At 38.0% G+C, this 14,877-nt stretch overlaps 1 protein-coding gene across 2 annotated transcripts in view; it reads left to right on the forward strand.

Annotated features, from left to right (window-relative positions):
* The window catches only part of cabp1b (calcium binding protein 1b), a 30,302-nt gene extending 16,040 nt beyond the window's left edge, over positions 1-14,262 (forward strand). The window contains exons 2-8 of one of the 2 annotated variants that reach the window (XM_084400875.1): positions 7,099-7,257; positions 9,157-9,187; positions 9,896-10,039; positions 10,124-10,233; positions 11,677-11,751; positions 11,842-11,914; positions 13,140-14,262. In XM_084400875.1, the coding sequence (XP_084257001.1) occupies positions 7,099-7,257; positions 9,157-9,187; positions 9,896-10,039; positions 10,124-10,233; positions 11,677-11,751; positions 11,842-11,914; positions 13,140-13,165 (618 nt within the window). In that variant the 3' untranslated portion in view covers positions 13,166-14,262. The remainder of the gene's footprint in view (positions 1-7,098; positions 7,258-9,156; positions 9,188-9,895; positions 10,040-10,123; positions 10,234-11,676; positions 11,752-11,841; positions 11,915-13,139) is intronic. The other variant, XM_084400874.1, reaches the window with a different exon arrangement.
* Positions 14,263-14,877: the final 615 nt, after the last annotated feature.

Consider the following 14,877-nt stretch of genomic DNA (forward strand, 5'->3'; position numbering starts at 1 on the left):
CAGAAGCTCAAACGTGCTGCGTAACATGAGAATGAACCTCATTGGTTCTTGCTGAAACTCAAACGTGCTGCGTAACACGAGAATGAACCTCATTGGTTCTTGCTGAAACTCAAACGTGCTGCGTAACATGAGAATGAACCTCATTGGTTCTTGCTGAAGCTCAAACGTGCTGCGTAACATGAGAATGAACCTCATTGGTTCTTGCTGAAACTCAAACGTGCTGCGTAACACGAGAATGAACCTCATTGGTTCTTGCTGAAACTCAAACGTGCTGCGTAACACGAGAATGAACCTCATTGGTTCTTGCTGAAACTCAAACCAGCTGCGTAACACAAGAATGAACCTCATTGGTTCTTGCTGAAGCTCAAACGGGCTGCGTAACACGAGAATGAACCTCATTGGTTCTTGCTGAAACTCAAACCAGCTGCATAAAACGAGAATGAACCTCATTGGTTCTTGCAGAAGCTCAAACGTGCTGCGTAACAAGAGAATGAACCTCATTGGTTCTTGCTGAAGCTCAAACCAGCTGCGTAACACAAGAATGAACCTCATTGGTTCTTGCTGAAGCTCAAACGTGCTGCGTAACATGAGAATGAACCTCATTGGTTCTTGCTGAAACTCAAACGTGCTGCGTAACACGAGAATGAACCTCATTGGTTCTTGCTGAAACTCAAACGTGCTGCGTAACACGAGAATGAACCTCATTGGTTCTTGCTGAAACTCAAACCAGCTGCGTAACACAAGAATGAACCTCATTGGTTCTTGCTGAAGCTCAAACGGGCTGCGTAACACGAGAATGAACCTCATTGGTTCTTGCTGAAACTCAAACCAGCTGCATAAAACGAGAATGAACCTCATTGGTTCTTGCAGAAGCTCAAACGTGCTGCGTAACAAGAGAATGAACCTCATTGGTTCTTGCTGAAGCTCAAACCAGCTGCGTAACACAAGAATGAACCTCATTGGTTCTTGCTGAAACTCAAACCAGCTGCGTAACACAAGAATGAACCTCATTGGTTCTTGCAGAAGCTCAAACGTGCTGCGTAACATGAGAATTAACCTCATTGGTTCTTGCTGATGCTCAAACGTGCTGCGTAACATGAGAATTAACCTCATTGGTTCTTGCTGAAGCTCAAACGTGCTGCGTAACACGAGAATGAACCTCATTGGTTCTTGCTGAAGCTCAAACGTGCTGCGTAACACGAGAATTAACTTCATTGGTTCTTGCTGAAGCTCAAACGTGCTGCGTAACATGAGAATGAACCTCATTGGTTCTTGCTGAAGCTCAAACGTGCTGCGTAACACGAGAATGAACCTCATTCGTTCTTGCTGAAACTCAAACGTGCTGCGTAACATGAGAATGAACCTCATTGGTTCTTGCTGAAGCTCAAACCAGCTGCGTAACACAAGAATGAACCTCATTGGTTCTTGCTGAAACTCAAACCAGCTGCGTAACACGAGAATGAACCTCATTGGTTCTTGCTGAAACTCAAACCAGCTGCATAAAACGAGAATGAACCTCATTGGTTCTTGCAGAAGCTCAAACGTGCTGCGTAACAAGAGAATGAACCTCATTGGTTCTTGCAGAAGCTCAAACGTGCTGCGTAACACGAGAATGAACCTCATTGGTTCTTGCTGAAGCTCAAACCGGCTGCGTAAGATTGCGAGTTGTAAGTTGATGAAAGTTTATATGTGAATAAAAGCCTAAATTCAATCCATTCATCATATAAAGCGATCAAGTCTCTTCAGAAATATTTGGAATAAACCGCTCGATTCATATGGATTCGTTTCTGAACTTTTTAAAGCGTCAAAGTGTCAGTTGTGAAGCTGTCAATAGAGGGACAGAAAGCTCTCAGATTTCATCAAAAAGATTTTCATTTGTGTTCTGAAGATGAAAGAAAGACTTAAGGGTTTGGAATGACACGAGGGTGAATAATTAATGACCGAATTTAAATTTTGGGGGGAACTATCCCTTTAATGTACCAGCAATATAACTGCGTTTAATGATATTATACCCTAAAGTTCTTGACAATGATGTCTGAAGGTGCTGTTCTTAAAGGTTTCAGAAGTTCTTCTCAATCATCTCTAGATAACTTGGAATGTGCACAATCAAGGATTAGCATGAGATATTAGGTGCTGGCACCTGCTAAGAGCCCAATGGCACAAGTTTCTTCGGAAGAATATACAAGCTGGCACCTTACAGCCTTGGCAACAGATGGAGTGTGAAGGTCATGTGCAAATAGAGGGGAGATGCAACTCTCATGTTTGCACAGACATATATGTGCATGCATCATGCAACCACATTAGAGTGGGAACATTTAAAAAAGCTTGACCAGTAGTGTCAAAAGCTTCATGAAAAGATCTTTAGTATATGAGGCCAAATGAGACTGTTTGTGCGTGTATACCTCAATCTTGCCCAGCAGTCACATGCAGATTACTTTAGCCGCATGTGGTAGGACAGGATAGCAGGAAGAGATCTAATGAATAGAAATTAGATCTAAAGGAGAAAAAAACGTTGTTAATAAAATCAGTTTGATGTCAACGTAAAAACCCACTTTACTGTAATCTGTATTTGCAAGTAAAACAGGATATTAAGTGAGAAAAAGTGAGGCTTTTCTCAGTTAGGAATTGATTGGGTCGTAAAAAGTGAGCGAGTCATGTGGCTGGAGGGGAGGAGTTGAAAAAATCAGGGATTCATGACATCATCTGAAAGGAAAGTCGTTTCAGAGGCATAGCAAGTTGTTATATTTTGCTGAAAGATTTTGGGCCCTATCTTGCACCGAGCGCAACTGACTTTGTACACCGACGCATGTATCATTCCTATTTTGCACCCGACGCACAGCGGACTTTTCCTTCCACAGACGCACATAGGTAAATTAGGGAATGAACTTGCGCTCCCGGGGGCGGTTCAGTGAAAAGAGGAGGCGTGTTCCGGCGCAAACGTTCCCTGGTGCTATTTTGCAGTTTCAGAAAACAATTCCAGGAAAAACCTAGTCTGAAGTCAGTGGCGCGTTTTCAGTGGTGCGTTCAGATGCTATTTTAAGGGCGCATGCTTGGCCATAATGTAGCGTGTGCACAACGCGCATACACTTTGCTTCTCTCATCTGCACAGACACAGGCAGCAGTTCCCATTTTTGCAAAACATACATAATTACAAGGAAAAATATGCACTCGTGTCCATGAAGATGTGAAAAAATAGGCATAAATCTAGGTTACACATTTACCCAAATTATTATACGCCTGTTTAACCGAAGCTAATTTGGATGGGTTTCTCCCATCCCCATACAATGTCACTTCTCTCCGCCGTTATAATAGCAATCCGCCATGGAACAAGCACGCCTGCTTTTAAAGGGAAAGTGAGATGACGCTCTGATTGGTTTATTTCACGTTATGCCCAAACCACACCTATGAGTAATGTAGGCACTTCAGACCAACCTATTTTAGATTTGCATCGGGCGCAAGAGTCATTTATCCCGAGATCCGCCCACACAGTTACTTGCGTTTCAGATTGTTAAAATAGGGCCCTATAATTGTTGCGCCCAATTCGCCTATACCTATACTATGCCCTAAAAGTATGTACTCTTACCTTGTGAAGAAAAAGTACATACTTTTGAGTGTGTACCAGAAGAGTAGGCAAGTTTTGGGACATGCTACTGTGCCACGTCATAATTTGCATCTTGTCACCGTAAACCAGTGTTATTTTAGTATTATTTATATACTATAGTTTTTATTAATATTTTGAATGAGCTTTTATCTGTATATATTTCAGTTTTTATTTTAATGGTACATTTGAGTAATTTTACTGTTTTTTAAATTTAAATATTACTATTTAGGTTAATTAATTTTTTTAATTTCAGTTTTAGTTTTTTATTTACATTTTAGTGCTTTATAAACTTATTTCAGTTGGTTGTCAAGGTAATACTTCAAAGTTTTTTTAGTTTAAGTTTTTCATCTAATATTTATATTTTATTTTAGCTTTAGCTTATAGTTTATTTTATTTCAAATAACAAAAATGTTTTTAATAGTTTTAAGTTACCACCCCGCTTTTCAGTTAATTTAATTTACACTACTGAACACTTCTTCTTACCGTACTGGACAGAAAAGAAGTAGCACGTTGATCTGAATACTGTCCTCATGTGTTTTGCATAATGATGCATTTAATAGTTAATGACTAAACGTATCTTTATAAAAGTTCACAATGTTGTTGCAGATTAATTAAATATTTTTCGTCAGGTAGTATTTATTACTGATCACTCAAACCCCTTTACCTAAACCTCTCTACTCAGCCTCCAACATCCACCACGTTTGTAATTTTTGAACACTTTTTATTTGTGTTTGTAGTTCTAAACCAAATCCTCTTCAAAAAAAGCACAATGAGTTGTGGGCAATATTAGAGCTGTTGATTAGCTAATGATTAGCTCTTAGATGACGTCGGTCTTCTCTATAATTAACCCGTGGGTCTGTCAGTAATTGGGGAGATGCTCTTTGTGTGTTTGTGAGTTATATTCCGCATGCTCTTCACCTCTCCTGCCTGTCGGCTAATTGGTCATTATAATGTGCTGGCTGACTGGTTTCATTCTTATCCTGATTAGCCCTCCACTAAACATGAGCAATTATACATTCTCAAAACATACTTGGTTTTTTGAGAATCTACTCTCATATAATGATGTCGGTTAGTCCACATCTTCACCCATCAATGATCGAAACACTCGTGATCAGTGAGTTTCATTTGGCGAGAACCACTTGGATTTGTTTTTAAAATACCTTAAGCTTAGTGTGATCATTTTTTTTATGGCAGCAATCAAATGGCATGGCATTGCAGCTGTGTGCCGCGAGTATGAAAGTGGACGAATTATTCAGTTTGAATGATATCTGATCTTAAAGGTTCTGTCAGTTGCTGAAAGGGAAGAGAGAATAGAGGGCAAAGTCTGGCACAATGTGATTTACCCAAATAGGACATGTTCCTGGATAAACAGCCTTTCTTGGTCTCGCATGGAACAATGTTCCCGTCAAACAACCATATCCCTAATGGTACATTTCATGCAAACTCGGATCTGGGATGTTGCTACCCGATATCTCTGGCCTCTGAATATATAGATTCAGTTGTCTGTTCTGTTGTCTGATGCTTGCGATTAGAATAAAAAAGATGGTTTACCATATTTGTTTTTGAATGAAATCATTATGTTCGATGAATCTGAACATAGTATTTACATGAATGCTAAATAAAATGATCGTGTTGATGTGCGTTTATATGTCACAAGCCTCAAATTGGAATTGATCTTCTGACATGCGCACACTGCACAAATATAGAGTTTCCCGCTCTTGGCACATACTAACCATCATCCTTCCATCGCTTCTTTTCTTTATTTTAAAAAGCAGACTTAATATTTATCTATTTCGGGTCCTAACTAGGAGACGACAAGCATATAAAGCTTTGTGCCGTGCTGCTTATATTTATCAAGCCGTGAAAACGTCTACTTGTGATCCAATCGACGCATCTTAAAGGTAGGATGGGCAATTAGTAGAGGCTAGCAATAGCAAGCTAGCTTTAAGCATAAGATCCCACCCTCTCTTCAGAGCATTTTCAAAGCCACGCCTCCTTCAAAACACATGAACGCAAACAGCAGGGAGCAAATAAAAGCGTCATTAGAGACGGCGTTAAACTACCTCATGTCTCAAAGCACATAACATTACAATAATAATGAACATAACTTAAAGAGCACTGACCTGTTCCACCTGACTGCCGCAGATAAACTTTGCCGTTGATAGTGTTGACATTGAAATGAATAAATTCGAGTCACAAACCGCTCTGAGTATAACATCACAGATTTCCATCTCTTCCATATTACAGTAGTTATGGCGTGAACGCAGCATAAGCTCATTGTTTTGGTTGAGGAGGAACTGTAAAAGGCGACTGCTGTTTCGGTTGTGGCGCTCGGTGACTAACGTCTGTCTAACGCTGCATAGCATGAAACACGCTGATGATTTGTGATGTCTGGGAAGAAAATACATGCGTTGACAGGCAGGTAGGACATCAGATCGTTGCATTCGGACCTAATGCAAGGATTGGACGAACATTTTATGGCCCTACACCTTCCGCAGATGATATATATACACATAAATACATTTAGACCACTTAACTTAGTGATTGCTTTCAGGATGCGTAGAGACCTTCAACCAGTATAACAAAAAAAAATTCTGGATCAAATCACCTACCCTGCCTTTAATACCAGGGGTAAACAGGGCCACAGATGATGCGTTTTGGTCGAGCAGGTAGACTAGGGAGACTCATTCCCGTTTACACCTGGTGTTTTAACTCGTCTCTTTTGTCCACTGTCGACTGCTTCTGTCCTGATTACTTCAAGGGGAGGGTCTATGGGCGGGTCCCTCTGTTTTCGTCAAAACACCAGTGGGAGGGTTAAATGTTTATGTGCGCTAACATTGCGTCAGAGTTCTGCTGCTTGTGTTGTTAAAAAAAACAACATAATGTTAAGAGTCGACAAGTTTTCTTTGGACTGCATGTTCGGCCCACACCGAGATGAGGCACCAGGTGCACGTGCCTGATGAAGACCTGATCGATCTAAACGTTGCACTGTTCATAAATAAATATACATAGTATGGTGCTGTAACTTCAGAGTGCGGACATTATTTTTTTCTTTTTTTCATAAAATGCATTTCCCATCATCCTCTGTAGCAGCACAGGAGTGCTAAAATCCATAAGACACTGATTAGAGAGAAAGTGAATTATGAAACTGTCAAGAGAATCAGTTTCAGTATTCCATCTCTAATCTCGTAAACAAGGACCATAATCTCATAAATAGGAACTTCCCAGGAGACCCTGAAAGCAATATGCTGATCCAGTTGGGTAAATCACATTAAGCGCACAGTCTGAAGATAGAGCTCTGCTCACGGAAAGATACTAAAAAAGTTTCAATTAATTTTCAATCAGTCGCTTGACCTGACGGCTGACTGAATTGACTGACTGACCCGTCCATCCATTGTGTCAGACAGACAACCTTGTAGTTTCTAATTGTGTCTTTACACCACGTTCCCTCTTCACTTACTTGTCCGGGGCCGTTGGGACGTGATGGCTGCCCTCAGGACCGGAAGCGCAGCTACAAAGCAGTGAAGTCATGTGAGGAAGGGGTGACATCTGGAGAGGCCCTCGCGGCCTTGGCTCAGAACTCAACATACATGCACAATGTGCTCGGGCCTGCCTGCATCTTCCTCCGCAAGGGCTTCGCTGAGAGCCGGAAGGCTGTACGTAAGTCTGGACATGCACATCTACACATATGATCATGCAAAACAAGTTTGCATTCGAATTCAGAAAACACACTATATGCATTGAATATTATATACTAAATAAAGTTGTATTATCCTGAAAGAGTTTATTTTGCAATATCGACTGGCTGACTTTACGCTATCAAATAAATGAAAATAATACACGTTAATAGTTTAAATATACAAATTGACAAAGTTTGTATATACAGTTTAGTAGGAACTACCAGAATCAAGCATTCCAGAGATCATGCAATACATTTAAAACATATTTCAGAAATGTAATCTGTACTCGGAAATAGTATCCATAAAAATGGTCAAAAAATACAGAGATCATCTCTGTAAATGGGTATTTGACATCCCTTTTTCTGTGATGTGACATGCTATATTATCTAGTTTAAACAGCATTTTGCCAGTTAATGTGTAATTTATTTATGTAAACAGCTTTTATGAGCTCACTGAGAGATTATTTGTAGTTAAAGTGGACTAATGAAGGCAAAAGGATGGGGGGAAAGCACATTATAAATGCAGCTGTGCTTCCGCTCTGATGAATCTTAAGTAATACAGCAAAATAAATCCTGTTTTACCCGAGTTGTGAATGTGAGTTCGAAGTATGTATTGAATATGATACAATATCACATAGCCTGTATTGAATGTCATGACTGTGTACCGCCGAATAATGGCAAGAATTGTCTCTATTGACTCATTGCAGTCTGATTCACAAATTAATGACACTTATGACAATATTACAGCTCAACCAATGTAGTGTAATTGCTGAATGAATGACTCTGATGAGACGGTTATTTTAATGAATCAGACATATATAGAGCGACCAATCTGATTCCCAAACTAGTGACTCTTATGAGCCGGTTCTTTTCCGTGAATCAAAAACATATAGCACAACCAAATTAGTCTGATTCCTGAAAGAGTGAATAGGAGCTGGTTCTGAATTGACTAAAACAGTGTCTGATTTCTGAACAAATGATTCTTATGAGCCGGTTCTTTTAATGAATAGTTAAAAAAATGAGTTACTGTTTTGAATCAATATGACAATTCCTTCACTGAACTGAACCCATTTGAGTGGTTAATGTCTCTATACATGTATAAATTCACACACACACACACACACACACACACACACACACACACACACACACACACACACACACACACACACACACACACACACACACATACACACACACACACACACACACACACACACACACGCACAGAGAATTCTGAACAATATTAATATATATAGTTTTTGAATATATACATGTGCAAAATATGGTAAGCACTGATAGAATTTTGAGGTACACGAGGCTGTTTCTTTTTTCAAATGAAGACATTTTGCAGACCGTCATGAAGAAGCGTTGCTGCGTGCGTGTTTATGTATATGAATCGCAGGGATCTGCGTTTATTGGTCACGTGATTGAGTTCCTCTGCAGGAGGGTGTCAGAGAGTGTTTGGAGGTGAGCCCTGTGTGTGCGCTTGTGTTCGAGGAGATGTGTGGAACAGGGAATGCGGGGATCAAATAAAAACTAACTGCTTAAGCTGATTATGAGAGATCAATCCTGAGTTTATATGTGCCGTTCCAGATTACTTAATCCAAATGGGAAGATCGAATTAAAAAATCAGACGTAAATTCCCTTAGAGACTAAGGGAAACCATGAAAAGGTTGGGTGTATTAGTTTACATGTGCCATTGTGATCCTAATGCTGTAATGAGTTGCTGCTTCTCTCTAGCAGGAAATGGTGCGTTGAATTAAATGACTGGATTCTTCACAGTGGGAGAAGGATGCAGCTGATGCCATCAATGGAACAAAACTGCGCACATTTGTGTGGATTGTTGTTGATTACTTTGTTTATTTTGTTGCAGAACAGAGAGCTGAGACCAGAGGAAATGGATGGTAAGTTCTAGCTCATTGCTAATAATCAGAAATGTTTCTTGAACATCAGCATATTAGGATGATTTCTGCAGGATCATGTGACACTGAAGACTGGAGTAATGATGCTGAAAATCCAGCTTTGACATCACAGGAATAAATTGTGTGTGTGTACTTTGCTTTTACACTAGTAAAAAGGACAGTTGTCTAGATTACCTAAAACACTGATATTTTGCTGCCTTGAAAACTCAAGTTTTTGAGTATTCAACATTCCAACCTTTAATTCCATTAGCGTCTTTCATAAAGCATTTTAATAATAGGACAAAGATTATCTCACCCTCTGTTCCCTGCAAATGCATTATAAATAGAAGCCATTAATAGTAAACATGCAGTTATTAGGTTGATTGATATTAAACTAAACTGAACTAGAGTGTTTTGATCATGTCATTTCTGGCATTCTAATGTGTGAAAATTCTCGCAATGAAATTTCGCAGCATACAATGTGTCAATTGTTCCATTTTAGCTTTTATTTCTTTTCGAGTAGAGAGGGTTTGCAAAGTGTTTTGGTCATTCATAGATACATTGTTGTGCTTTGTAAGTGCTTTGCAATTGTCTTCAAAATTGTTTTGCATGAGGGAAGTGCGTACTATAAAATATTCTCTTTTCATCATCTCCGACTCCCTCTCAACTGTCCTCTTTTTTTTTTTCCTGACCTGCTTTCCATCTTCACAGAGCTACGGGAAGCCTTCAAAGAGTTTGATAAAGACAAAGACGGCTTCATTGGCTGCAAAGACCTGGGGAACTGCATGAGAACCATGGGATACATGCCCACTGAGATGGAGCTCATCGAACTGAGCCAGCAGATCAACATGAACCGTAGGTGTTCTTGAACATACATGGCTCTGTTTGATGCTGCCTACATAGGAAGCTCACTAAGTTCTGTGTCCTCTGGTCTTATAGTGGGGGGGCATGTGGATTTTGAAGACTTTGTGGAGTTGATGGGCCCCAAACTTCTGGCTGAGACGGCGGATATGATCGGAGTAAAGGAATTGAGAGACGCTTTCAAAGAGGTGAGTGAGGCAGGGCTGCACGATTTGGAAAAATAATCAAATTTGTGATTTTTCTTATAAAAATTGTGATGGTGATTTAAAAAAAAACATTCCAGCTTTGCTGTGCTTGTTTGTAGGGCTGTATAATAATTTGTATAATAAATAATAATTATTATTTATTATATAAAAATATAAAACATACTAAATAAAAAATAAATAAGAAATATTACTAATATAATAATTCACTGCACATAAAATGGAGTATTTAAGAAAAATATGATAATAATTATTTTATTTTACATTACAACTGTAAAAATCAAATTGCTTTTTTTCTGATAAAATTCCAGGTTTGCTGTGCTTGTTTGTAGGGCTGCACAACTGACCAACATTTAGTGATTTTATATCAGTATGTCTATAAAATAATAAATATTCTTATTGTTGTTGTTGTAGTTGTTGTTATTATTTTATAGCAATTATAAAACAATAATAATAAATTATGATTATTATTATTATATAAAATATAATTTACTATTACTATATTTGTTACTATATAATATTTTTTACTATATCATTTACAATTACTATTGTAATATTTCACTATACAATAAAAAAATTCTATATTAATATTTATATATTAAGTAGCCTATATAAGAAAAATAATATGATAATATATTTTATATTATTATTTATATATTAAGTATATATGAAGAGTTCAGATGCAAAAGCCTCTAAGTGCCATCTGAAATTTTCTCGTCTATATTTAAATTCAGTAATTTTACTTAAATGCCAATGAAAATGACCTATTTATTGTCATTTAAGTGAAATTACTGAACTTAAATATTCAAGCTTGATAAAAATGATCATTCTAGAAGAAAATTTCAGATGGCACTTAGAGGCTTTTGCATCTGAACTCTTCACATATATAAATATATAATATATATAAGAAAAATATAATGATAATATAAAAAAAAATTTTTACATTACAACTGTAAAAATCAAATTGCGATTTTTCTGATTTTTCTGATTTAAAATGCAATTTTAAAAACATCCCAGGTTTGCTGTGCAACACAATTTGGCCAGCATTTTGTGTATATATCTGTATGGCATTAATAATGCCCACGTGCAAGAACACAGTGTCGCGCCTCAAACTGAAACATGTAGCGCATACTATGTATATTTCATTAAATCGCAGCCTTTGTGATGATTTTGGTTTTATTTCAATGAATAGTGCAGCCATAAGGTGAAGGCGCCACACAAAATGAAAATAGCTCACAAATAAAATGGCAGAAAATTAAAAACAAGGGGAAAATGAAGAAATAACATTAGCAAATAACAAATAACGTACCGTTTCTGTGTAGACTTCCTGCTTTCTTTTGTAAAACACTGTAAATTTGCCATTCAAAGCAGGATGATTTGGGTCCAGACATGTTAGAGAACAGTCTTGTTTTGTTCTCCTTCTCTCAGTTTGACACTAACGGAGACGGTCAGATCAGTACAGCAGAACTCAGAGAGGCCATGAAGAAACTGCTGGGCCAGCAGGTGCTGTTATTTACTATGCTGAACCATCTGAAAGCTCTTAGCTCTCCTCCAATTCTCTTTTCATCGCTTTATTGATCCTCTTTCCCTCAGGTGGGTCACCGAGATCTAGAGGACATTCTGCGGGACATCGATTTAAACGGAGACGGGCACGTCGACTTCGAAGGTGAGCAACCTTGTGTTGATTTTGCGCTGCTAATCAGTAATGCTAATTTCACTGCTGCAGTGTCTATACTGCTGCGCAACAGCTTGATTGAATCAGTTTATGCGGCCTGGGAGAAAAATGATCTGTCCGCTATAACCCAAAAAAGATTCGATTCACGTTCCCTCAGTGTTTCTGCAGTGAAATGTGATTATAATAAATCACAATTCCAGGGTAAATCCCAAATTTGTTCTCTTTTTGTTTTCAAAGTTGATCAACCTAAAGTAGCAAGCATTCTTGTGCTTTAAGAATAAAAAATACATAGATACTCTTACGTTCACAGCCCAAACTAACCAGACCGTGGAAGATTGAAGAAACCTTGACTAACATAAGTGGACTTCAGGGAAAAATGCAATGCAAAAGATAGGCCTGAGACAAATGATCCCTATTTTTGGATCTATTATTATTTCTTTTGGCGCCTGTTGCTGTGAGCCGCTGTGTCAAACAGTGCTAGTGAATCTCATCACGGTGAAGGCGGTAAAGTGACAGTAGTAGAGCTGTCAACCAGATTATCTCTTAACCACGGGATTATTTCACCTCTCAGATTAACCACGCGCAAAAAGAGCATGAAAACGGGAAGGATAAAAATAGCTAGCGCTGTTACTCCTGTTGATGACTGGAGGTGTGACAGTTCAACGTCCTCTTGCTGTATTTTGAGCTCGGGCTAAATTTGACTCATTCGAGGTCAGTAGTACATTTCTTTTTTTTTTGTAAAGCAAGAGTTTATAGAGCAGTGGTTCCCGAACGGTGGGTTACGACTCAAAACTGGGTCACAGACAGCAAGGGGAAACAATGCCAAATGTAAAAATACCACAAGGCAACATAATAATAATAATAATAATCCACAGTTTGTACTAAATAAATAGACATGCCAAGTTCAAAGGGGGAGAAATATTATTGTTAACAACATAACCTTTGTGAGGGTTACAAATTAAACTTGAACTATAAGAGTAGAATGAACTATAAAACTGTATTTTCATTTTAATATATTTATGGATATTTGTGTGTGTGGCCTGGTAAACCCTATGTTATGAGGATAAAATGTCCCACAAAGATGGCAATATTCGAAATCCTTGGCCTTGTGGGGACATTTTTAGTCCCCATAAAACATGACAACACAAAATTATTGTGTGTGTGTGTGTGTGTGTGTGTGTTAAATTAAACCACTTTCTGGTCTTTCTTCTTTCAGAATTCGTGCGAATGATGTCTCGCTAGAGGAAAGGTGGACAAACCACATCAAAAACTGGATCTCCTGTGCTCTGACATAGGAAGATGAGGATGGAGGAGATGAAGAGGAGAGGAAAGATCAGGAGGAAAAGGGAGCAGCCTCACAAGAGGAACTTCCGGAATATGACCTCAGACCTCAAAGCACAAATGAAAGAACTGCACTGTAACCCTCCATGAAGCCCAGAAGCCAACAGGACGCTCTTGTAAAAGAGATTCTTAATCTCAATGTGCTTCTTCTCCTGGTGTAATAAAGGTTAGAATAACAGTGGCAATGAGAGGATGCCTCACTAATACTGTGATCTCTGATATATATTTGTGAAACGGGTTTTTAACCCCATGCAAAAAACGCCCCGCGAGCAACCTTTCAAAAAAAATAAATAATTAGAGTTAATAAGCATCAAAATATCCAGTATACTTTCATTTACTGGCATCTCACACCTACTTTGTGACAGTAGGGTGCAATAACATTGCTGTTTCATATTTAAGCTATTTATTAATATTTGTAAAGTATATAGAGATGAGTGTGTATAGTTTCCCTTTAAACGACTCTGGCTGTTTTACAGTAGCCTATGATATATTAGATTATCACAAAGATTTTATTTTATATATCAATGTACTGGGAAATGCTGGAAAATCTTTGCTATCGATCATTTGCTATTTATTGTACAATACATCGGACCTATGCACTACTGTATGTGTGGACATATTTTTGAAAAAGTTGAGAAAGATTTGCCATAAAGAAAACATTAAACTGCCCTTTTTTGCACATTGTCCTTGCATGAATGCTAGTGCTGATGCAATTATGAGTCAACACAGCAGAGTAGCCTACTGTAAGCATACTTTGTGTAGTTTTGTCCTGTATTTAAATGTTGTGAGTTTAGTTAACAGTCAGATGAGCGTCTTTGATCTTAATTCACTCTCTGAGAATGTGTGTGTGTGTGTGTGTGTGTGTGTGAGAGAGAGAGAGAGTGGATTGTATCTTGTATCTTATTTGTGTGATTTCAAGTTTGTCTTAATTGAGTTATTCTATGCATGCCAAAACAACTTTTTGTAGAGTGTAGATTTCATTAAAGAGTTGTGCAATCAAAGAGTTGGTTTTACCTTGTATTCTTCAAACACCAAGACCAAACGATGAAAATAATAAAGCAATTGACGTCACATTTTATATCAAAGGATAAGTCATATGTACTCAGTGCAATACATTTTTGTCGTTATAATATATTTGATTTCAAATGCAGTCAACTGTTACCTGCATGACGCACAGAGTTCCAGCTCCAGCATCTGGCCAGAGTTGGTTCTGCATGATGGCATCCAACATTTAATTTATGAATGTCAATTTCACAATCACAATGCTCTCTGTAATAGGAATGACACAAACCATTTTTAGAAGGCCAGACTGGAACATAAGCACTGAATTAACTCTGTAAGGACAATTTTACCATATAAACATTTGAAATGAATTGGAACTGGTTAACTTTTTAAAAAATACACTCTTAAACAAAATGTTCACACTTTTACTAGATTAATTCATTTATCTACCAACAGAATTCATGAACATTTCCACCGCATTATTTCCATTACATCACATGCACTCTGATAACATTCTGTGGTGAAACTTACATTTGAATTTTTTTTATAACAAAATGGCCAACTTATTTGTTTAAGGCTATTCAAATTTGGCTTTTTTTATGCGTTCTAAA

Source organism: Rutilus rutilus (genome assembly GCF_951802725.1).
Source record: "Rutilus rutilus genome assembly, chromosome: 25".
Lineage (NCBI taxonomy): Eukaryota > Metazoa > Chordata > Actinopteri > Cypriniformes > Leuciscidae > Rutilus > Rutilus rutilus.